This window comes from Sinocyclocheilus rhinocerous, unplaced genomic scaffold, assembly GCF_001515625.1.
Source record: "Sinocyclocheilus rhinocerous isolate Xijiao unplaced genomic scaffold, SAMN03320098_v1.1 scaffold3021, whole genome shotgun sequence".
Lineage (NCBI taxonomy): Eukaryota > Metazoa > Chordata > Actinopteri > Cypriniformes > Cyprinidae > Sinocyclocheilus > Sinocyclocheilus rhinocerous.
Genome location: NW_015625638.1, coordinates 137,158 through 147,621, shown reverse-complemented (window position 1 = coordinate 147,621; position 10,464 = coordinate 137,158). Strand labels below are relative to the sequence as shown.

At 36.8% G+C, this 10,464-nt stretch overlaps 1 protein-coding gene across 1 annotated transcript in view; it reads right to left on the bottom strand.

Annotated features, from left to right (window-relative positions):
* Positions 1-2,101: 2,101 nt before the first annotated feature.
* Positions 2,102-10,464, bottom strand: part of LOC107705132 (cadherin-7-like) — a 92,031-nt gene continuing 83,668 nt past the window's right edge. Inside the window, exon 11 of the mRNA XM_016508289.1 lies at positions 2,102-2,619. Coding sequence (XP_016363775.1) covers positions 2,102-2,619 — 518 coding nt within the window. The remainder of the gene's footprint in view (positions 2,620-10,464) is intronic.

The following is a 10,464-nucleotide window of genomic DNA, read 5'->3' as shown; positions in this document are numbered from 1 at the left end:
CAAAAAAACAAATCTTCAAACATTTTTCATTTCTTATTCTTCAAAATGTAAAACTAAAAGAGTTGGCAAGGTCGTTGTTCCCGCAGTTAAACAGGGATATCAGTTTTCTGCGATACCAGGATTCTCAAGGACACTGTGTCATGTCTGCTTTGACTGTGGTATTTATCACCAGTGAAAAAAAACATACAAAACTGCATTAATTTGCCAACTTAAGATTTTTAACAAAATTATAAAACCATCAGTATTGTACATACCCGTGCAAGCTTTCACTTTATTATACAAATGAGTTTCAGTGTAGCTTCATGAAATCATGCACATCTTTGTAAACAGTGACTGCCGGACAGTGTTTAATATCTTGGAAGTTAAACTTTTTTATTACATACAGTAGCATATACCCCTAAAGCGTATTTAAACTTTACAATTAATAAAAATAAGATTAAGAATAAGAAGAAATAAATTGCAACATAGGACATTGGCTGTAAACAATTTTTGAGCTAGACTGAAATTGCACATCACAATAAAGTGAATGCTTAAAGTCTATATATAAACACTGAAAAACTGATGTTTACAAAAACCCTTCCACAAATATTTCTCTGAAAGTCTCAAAAACAAATTTAAACAAATAAACTAGATCTAGAAATATTTGAGCTTTAACCAGGTGGAATTATAAGACGTAGACATTCTGAAAATTACAGGTCTGTCAATATGAATATATCTTAAATTTATCCAGTGGCTTATATACAGTGCACCAGGTTTCCTCAACTGCATTCCTGGAGGGCCACGCACTGGAGAGTTTAGCTTAAACCATCATCAAACTCACCTATCCGCAATTTTCTTTAAGTCCGTAACTGTAATTAACTCGCTTGTTAATTCATGAGGTAATGAACACAGTTTACTGGTCCAAGCCTCCACTCAGTTTTAGTTGAAAATAACATCTCAACAGCCATTTATGAGCGCTTGTAATGGTGTACTTTATAGTGTCCACGCTGGCAGTGTCCTGGATAGGCATCTGCTTATACCTTATTTGGAAAGCCCAAGAAAATGGCTTTAAAACAAATAACGAATTCTACCAGATAATTGAAAAAAAATAAATAAATCAGCAGAGACAGTCACACTCTTTTGTTTGCTGGAGAACAAGTGTGCCAGGGAAAGCACAATATTTACATAAACCTCTCAAATCACTATGCAATACCGAGTGTGTGAAGTGAATGAGTGTAAACACTATGAATGAAATAATGAATGCAAATCAATCAACTGTGTTACTGTCTCTGTGTGTCTCTCAGAAATCAGAGCTATGCCAAGAGTAAAATCTAATATAATGAATCATATACATTTTTACTATTTATTTAAATTACCTTGTACTATATGATACACAATGTTACTCTATCTCACTCTTTCCTGAAGCCGGCAAGCAGACATGAGTTTATGGATTTTCCTTGCATTTAAAACTTTGTATTATTGTAGATATTGATTAGTATTATTGTAGATATTATAGATATTTAAAGAAAAGTTAGAAAAAAAATTTAATGGGTCATACCAGGCATATATATATATATATATAAATGAAGGGAACAGAATTATATTTAAAACTGGCCCATGTGATTTGACTTCATTTGGTTTAAGCCCAGTCCACTTACGGACTTATTAAAAAAAAATTGAGATTGCTACAGATAAAGTAATTGGCTCCGCTGCACACCCAATATTTTAACATTTCAGAAAAGATGGATCACTGTCTGTCCAACTGAGATTTTATGCATATAAGAGTTAGTGTCATTATTTTTGGTAGTACTACACAACAATATTAACACCGTTTGTTTGTTTGGTTTTTGGTTCTGATAGAGTGTTTGGTCTCTGAAGACCTTAATAGGCTTGTTCAGGTGTCTTTGATTAAGGTTGGAACTCTGCAGGACAGTGGCCAGCTCTGAGAAACCTGCAGCACACCTACCAAATCAAAATCTGGTACCATGATTTTGTTTCTGCAAATCTGATGAAGCCAACAAACAAAATGCAGACCTTACACCTTGCCTCTACACATTTAGAGCAATAACAGTTGTTACGTTCTCAGATGTTTATAGGCCAAAGTTCTCCTTGATACGAAAGGCTAGGAGAAAATACCACTTCCTTCGAGATTTCCATACAGGTCTGCTAATTTTTTGAAGCGCGGCCCCCAGTCGCTGAGGTCCTCATAACTCTGCTCTGACCCTGAACTGGGTGATTCCAGCGTGCTTAGAGACTCTGCTACGGAGCCATTTCCTTCAAACACGTACATCTGCAGTGAATCGTACGGTGGTGCGGAGGGATCCACATCAGTCACTTTCAGCCTGTCCCAGATAAACTCTTGAAAGACAATGTTGTCAGGAAGTGTTTTATAAGATGTCCTGGAGGTAGCAGAAGCTGAGTATGGGTAGACAGAGGCTGATTCTGGACTGACATCCTGGACCTTTGAATCACGTATGATATTGAGATTACGCAGGGTGACCATATCGAAAGCTTCCGTATCTTCTTCACCTCCTCCTTCATCATCATACCGAACAATATTCTCCCTCACATCACGCTCGTCCTCGATGAAAAGAGGTGTTTTTCGTCTACGTCGCATTGCCATGATCAACAGCATCAGAACTAGAAGAGAAACAGACATGCTGCATGTTGGAAATGAAGGTTTAATGGTTGCACCAATGCAAGGAGACCACAACTGCAGTGATAAATCATTTAGGATTTTCCCCCCTCTGGTTCATAGGCTAAAGATGCCCAGTAAAAATATTTGGTAACAAGTGTCAAGTTGATAGACTTTTATTCGAAAAGGCTTGCTGCTGTATTAAAACAAAAAGTGTTCCAAGTAAATATAGTTGAGGTATAAGCACAATTGTGAAACCAGGTTTTTTGTTTTTGTTTGTTTGTTTTTTATTCTTCTTCTTATCCTTTAAAGTTTAGGGTTAGTCCAATATTACATTTAATTTGTAAAAAGATCTGACAAGATTTTAGTTGGATCCATTTATACGTTTCAGAAAACTAGAATTTTAATGGGGTGTGTAGACTTTTATGCCCTCTGTACTTGTGATGAACTTAGACTTTTCAAAGTTGTCATTGCTTATGTATTTTTCAGTCAGAACTGATTTCACAGCAGGATTTTGAATCACAGACAGGTCCAGATATTTAGCATGCCAAATATTTCACAGGCGCCGCCTCTCTTAGATTACGTCTTTGATTATTCACACTGCATGATCGTCACTCGCATGAACAAGCACCGATTTGCCTTTGATTTCGGCCATTTATCTGCGATTTCGCAAAACCTGTTGGTGATAAACGTATCACTGCATCTAAACCAACAACATGCCTGTTAGATCCTGTACCCACTAAATTACTGAAAGAGTTGTTACCTGTAGCAGAAGAACCGCTTCTCAATATTATTAACTCGTCGTTGTCTTTAGGTCACGTCCCAAAACCATTCAAGCTGGCGGTTATTAAGCCTCTTAGTAAAAAGAAAATATTGGATGACCAATAATTTTCTCTTATTAAATTCAGATAAGACAGAGATATTACTTATTGGACCAAAAGACAGTACACAGAATCTCTTGGATTACAATTTGCAACTAGACGGATGTACTGTTACTTCCTCTACAGTCAAAAATCTGGGTGTTATATTAGATAGCAACTTGTCTTTTGAAAATCACATTTCCCATGATACAAAAACAGCATTCTTCCATCTTAGAAACATTACCAAGTTACGGTTTGATTGTATCATATAATAATTGCTGTTAATAGTGTTCATCGTCTGTTTGATTTTCCCGTACATTTCTGCCATATGTACATTAACTGACAGTCACCACTGATGAGCTACCACTAAATATTGTAGAAACTTAATTTGCTGTTAAGTTGCTTTGCAACGATTTGTATCGTGAAAAGCACTATATAAATAAACTTGAATTGAATTAAACTTGAATTAAAAGACCCCCCTTGCCAACTCATACATTCATAAGATTTTTTGAACAAAATAAACCACTAGTATGATTTATTTTCACACAAAAATCTTTTGTTTCAAATCTGTGTGTAACAATTGTGTGAAATGTATTTTTCAAATTTGGCTGGCCATTGCTCTTTAAATAACTGGTGAAATAAATGGGAAACATTTTCTGTTGTCATTTTTCTTAATCTAATGTTTAATTTGATCATAAAAGATACGTTTTGATTTGTAAACATTTGATTTGTAAATGAAGACATTAAATAAAGACATGCATAATGTTTTTCAATTATAAATTCTTAATTAAATGTAGTCTGAGTGATGAATGGAGCTCAAGCATAGTTCAGGCAGACCACGGCGTGACAGCAACATCAGCTGACACTAAGCTGATGGTAACTCCTCCCACTACAATTATATAAGATATTTAAGTTCATCCGTACTCGCACCAGCCTTAGTCTGTTGCACAGACATGCGCTTAGTCAGCTTCAGTTCTATCACACAGAAACGGGCTAAAATAGCATGAGTTCTGTCACGGGTCAAATCAGCTTCCAGTTTCGTTGAACAGAAAATGCACTAAATCAGCCTTCAGTTCTGTCGCACAGAAACATGCTAGTCTGTCACAACAGACAAACGTTAAGCCGGCTTTCAGTTTTGTCGCACAGATGCATTAAGACAGCTTTCAATCACTATACTCTGTCGCACAGACACGTGTTAAGTCAGATGAAAGGATTTGTACCCCACACAAATGTCACTTCAGATTCAGTTTTGTGATCCTGAACTCCCAATTCACCACATCGACCAGTATAAGCAGCTTGATTGGAAGTGACTTCAGAACAATTCATTCGAGATTAGCCCATGAAGGACTATGACATCAGTAGCAAGCATCTTCATCACATCTGAATATAATTCACTCTCCATTCATCTGAATGTGTCTTCATAAGCTAAGCTAAGTTTTCCTTTTATTCCGTTACTTAAAAGTGAACATAAATGTTACAGTCATATGTACGGTGGCCGAGAGAGCTCAACGCGCTGCAAATAGAAAAAAACACCTGCAAATTAAGAAAACAACTTCATCAATTTGAAAACACACGAGCTACAAATGCTCACAACACAACCAAACAAAGAATACGCAGTATTGCTTTAGATACGCAGTAGCAGCAAACTGGTATTTACTTGCCTTGTGCAGCAAGAGTTTTCACCTGCAACATGAAGTAAGGTCCACAGCTTATTCTGACCAAGAATTTATATAGGATTTACACATACGAAATTCAAACAGCTGTAGCGAATCAGCTCATGGGGAAATATGAATAAACATCCCTTCTCATACATTACAAATGAAAATAATCAACAACCAAATGTCAGCCAGCAAATGCCTAATGATCCACCACCCATCATTGTCCCAGCAGGGAGAGTGAAACATTGCTCAGTGAAAGCAATATTTCACTGAAATGTTTTAGTGGAAACTGTGAAGCTTCTAGATAGTAAGGAATGCACTGTCTAAAGGCGTTTCACACTGAGCGCGATGCTAAAATGCGAGGCGAATTGCAGACAAATGGTGCTTTTACACCAAGTGCGAAACGATTGATTGCCTTATGCTATTTCACGCCTACACATTAGGTGACGCCTACCAGCAATGCATTTTTCCTCAGACATGTATCTCATATATAGAGATAGCTGCTCAATATACAGTATTAAATTAAGATAAATAAAGTTTGGTTCTACACCAGAAACACAAACTCTCTATAATGCTTACAAGAATGCATCTTAAAATATAAATAGAGGTACAATTAGCATCAAGCTACATTTGAATATGTATGAGATTATGTTTTTTGCCTAAAACACACTTTAAACCATCATTGGGTGCTTGTAATAACTTCGATTGATATCTAAAGTGGATTTTTATTCTATAATAGGCAGACATGCACTCTCTGTAATAAGTTTTATAATGGATTGAACGTGACACCTGCTTATCATTTGTCATGAACATCCTTTATTGTTATTAAAATACCATGAGCTGCATAAAACACAAACAGAAAATATATCGTCATAATCATGTTTATTTGCTTTCATATTTCGTGAATAGAAAAATGTTTCTCTCATTTTTTCATGCGTAATGGCAGGAGATATTATCCCATGATTGACAGATCTTGAGTAAGTGCACTCTGACTCATAACACTTGCACACGTGGAAGAAAACCGACAGTGTTCTTCAGATAAAATAATTCAGTGGAGAATTAATAGAAATTATATTATGTATAAAGAACAATGTGAGAATAAATCTGTTCTCAGACACCAATGATAACAAAACTCAGCGTCCTCTTCTCTCTCAGAATACTCTTCTTTGGTGTTTGTTTACAGTGGTTTTCGAAACAGCGCTACCACTCACACCCTTTTGTGCAACAGCAGCTGCTCTGGGCATGTGATTTCAGCTGAAATCTAATTAGACAGCCCATTTCTTCGTGGGCAAAAAAATCGACACACAAAGAAAAAATATCTTAACTTTTTCGCACCACAGTGAGGGGTCTGTGAATGTTTGTTAATCTAATGAATAATTGATTTGTTAAATCAAATGAAAAATGGTGTGTCTGATTGGTCCAGACGCTACACAGCACTAAGGCATAAATCTTTTTTTTTCTCAGTGGAAACAAAATTCCATCTAATTGCATTTTAGAGACAATGAGAAATTAGTAAAAGCCTCTTGTGGAATTTGTATAGAAACATTCCTTGTCATCTCACTCATTCTGCCACATCCCTTCTCATACATTACAAATGAAAATAATCAACAACCAAATGTCAGCCAGCAAATGCCTAATGATCCACCACCCATCATTGTCCCAGCAGGGAGAGTGAAACATTGCTCAGTGAAAGCAATATTTCACTGAAATGTTTTAGTGGAAACTGTGAAGCTTCTAGATAGTAAGGAATGCACTGTCTAAAGGCGTTTCACACTGAGCGCGATGCTAAAATGCGAGGCGAATTGCAGACAAATGGTGCTTTTACACCAAGTGCGAAACGATTGATTGCCTTATGCTATTTCACGCCTACACATTAGGTGACGCCTACCAGCAATGCATTTTTCCTCAGACATGTATCTCATATATAGAGATAGCTGCTCAATATACAGTATTAAATTAAGATAAATAAAGTTTGGTTCTACACCAGAAACACAAACTCTCTATAATGCTTACAAGAATGCATCTTAAAATATAAATAGAGGTACAATTAGCATCAAGCTACATTTGAATATGTATGAGATTATGTTTTTTGCCTAAAACACACTTTAAACCATCATTGGGTGCTTGTAATAACTTCGATTGATATCTAAAGTGGATTTTTATTCTATAATAGGCAGACATGCACTCTCTGTAATAAGTTTTATAATGGATTGAACGTGACACCTGCTTATCATTTGTCATGAACATCCTTTATTGTTATTAAAATACCATGAGCTGCATAAAACACAAACAGAAAATATATCGTCATAATCATGTTTATTTGCTTTCATATTTCGTGAATAGAAAAATGTTTCTCTCATTTTTTCATGCGTAATGGCAGGAGATATTATCCCATGATTGACAGATCTTGAGTAAGTGCACTCTGACTCATAACACTTGCACACGTGGAAGAAAACCGACAGTGTTCTTCAGATAAAATAATTCAGTGGAGAATTAATAGAAATTATATTATGTATAAAGAACAATGTGAGAATAAATCTGTTCTCAGACACCAATGATAACAAAACTCAGCGTCCTCTTCTCTCTCAGAATACTCTTCTTTGGTGTTTGTTTACAGTGGTTTTCGAAACAGCGCTACCACTCACACCCTTTTGTGCAACAGCAGCTGCTCTGGGCATGTGATCTCAGCTGAAATCTAATTAGACAGCCCATTTCTTCGTGGGCAAAAAAATCGACACACAAAGAAAAAATATCTTAACTTTTTCGCACCACAAATGATCGCGCCTGGTGTGAATAACCCCATAGGGATCTATTGTTTCGATTCAAAAGCGCCATCACGTCGAACATTTGCGTCAAATTTTCACGTTCAGTGTGAAAAGGCCTTAACACTTGATGGCTGATCTGTAAATTCTTCGTCATCAGTTAGGAACCTAGGTGTGCTAGGTCTAGGTGTGAATCTTTCCTTCGAAAGCCATGTTGCTAGCCTTTGTAAAACCGCATTTTTCCATCTCAAAAATATATCAAAATTACGACCTATGCTCTCAATTTCAAATGTTAATTAATGCGTTCATGACCTCAAGGTTAGATTATTGTAATGCTTTATTGGGTGGTTGTTCTGCACGCTTAATAAACAAACTCCAGCTGGTCCAAAATGTCTAGTTCTTACTAGAACCAGGAAGTATGACCATATTAGCCCAGTTCTGTCAACACCGCACTGGCTACCTATTAAACATCGTATAGATTTTAAAATCTTGCTAATTACTTATAAAGCCCTGAATGGTTTAACACCTCAGTATTTGAATGAGCTCTTGTTACATTATAGTCCCCCACGTCCGCTGTGTTCTCAAAACTCTGGCCATTTGATAATACCTACAATATCAAAATCAACTGCGGGCGGCAGATCCTTTTCCTATTTAGCTCCAAAACTCTGGAATAATCTAACTAACACTGTTTGGGAGGCAGACACACTCTGTCAGTTTAAATCTAGATTAAAAACCTGGTAAATGTCTTTATCTTGGCTTACACAAAACACACTAACACATTTCTAATATTGATAGGCTGCATTAATTAGGACAACCGGAACTGGAAACACTTCCCATAACACCTGATGTACTTGTTACATCGTTAGGAGAATGGCATCTACGCTAATATTAGTCTGTTTTGTTCTTATTCTGAGGTCTCCAGATGTATCCAGATCAGATGGTCACTGCAGTCACCCGGATCCAGTATAAATATAGGTGACTTGACTTGAATGCATTCACAAAGACTTGAACATGTTGAGGGTTTAAGGTGCAGGATGTCACATATGAGATCAAGTATGAAAACTATGGAGATGAAAAAAAAATAATAATAAAAAAAACTGGTCTGATCATAACGGTATCCATCAGTTAATCTTCTACAGTCATCATTTATTACCTTGTTCACTGAAGTTAAAATTGTGTAAAAACTCTCCCTTGACACTGATTTTGCAGACTCTTGCCTTGTCTTCATTTGTGTCCATGATCCATGTTTTACTGTATTGCTGTAATTAAATTGTGCAAATGATCCATCATGTGCAATCAATAAGAAATGGGTAAATGTTCAGGCCTCATGTCTCTCCTTCAGTCATGTATACATAACTAAAATGAAGTGAGGCTCAGGACAGTTTTCCCTCCACACATTATTAGTGAAACTACAACCGTAACACAGAAAACAAACTATAACTAATCAATACTTTTGGCAGGCTAAAAAAAAAGATAGAAATGCCCACAGAATATGGCTACTGTAACAATGATAGAGTTAAATCAATTGAATTTACCTGTTGCACTATTCACTATTTCTGAGTCAATCCAGGATGAGGTATACAAAGTTGAACGGATTGTATCTGCAACAGATTTCCCACCAAGAAATTGTGTTGCTGGCTAACACGACAGAGAATGGTCAATTTTACCAGACAAACTGGAATAAAATCTGGTCTTTGGTGTTTATTTTGGTTTTATTTTGTTTATTCAGTAGTATTCATTCAGGACAACTGATCATGTTTTCATTAACACTTTTTGACAACTAATGTGGTGAATTACATATTCCGGGGCCCAGTTTAATGGCAGGTCCCCTCTCGGACCACAACAGTGGACAAAGGTTTGCTACATTTTGATTACGATCATGGTGGACTAACATAAGCAGACTATCCAAAGCCATCAGAAAAAGGATGCTAGGATACTGGCCAGACACCTCTTAGAGGGCAAGAAGAAAATTTTTGGTACAAAGCCGAGGAAGGACAGAACTTCACATTGGTCAAAATGCAGTTTCTGCCCTTCTCCCATCTAGAGGCTAATTCCTAAGGTTTTGGCCTGTGACCAGTGGTGTAGTGGAGGGTATACGCAGGTATACGGCGTATACCCACTTCTTTATCAGTCGGCCTTGCGTATACCCACTTCTAAATCCACCTCTGATGTGCATCATTCATTAGTGTCCTGCATTAGCCAAAATCATGACAGTCCACCATGACTAGCTAATCAAATCGCATGTAAATAAATGCCAATATTCCCTAAACATGCCCAGTAAAGACAATGATGCAGTCAGGATGCGCCGGCTTCCCTTTAAATTTGATTGATGATTGCACCTGCGCCTGCCTCTCATCTCGATAAATCACTTGAATGCAAGCGGAGTCGGTCTGGGGCGTGAGTGCATGTCAGGGGAGGCGCGAAGAGTGATAAAATAATATTTAATTATTGACTACTAATTTGAATCAGTACATTATAATGAAAACAATACCTTAAAAAGGAAAAGAAGCATGTTTTTGCGATCAGATTTTTTAAACCGGTAAACTCCTGTAAACTTTTCAGTCCAAGGA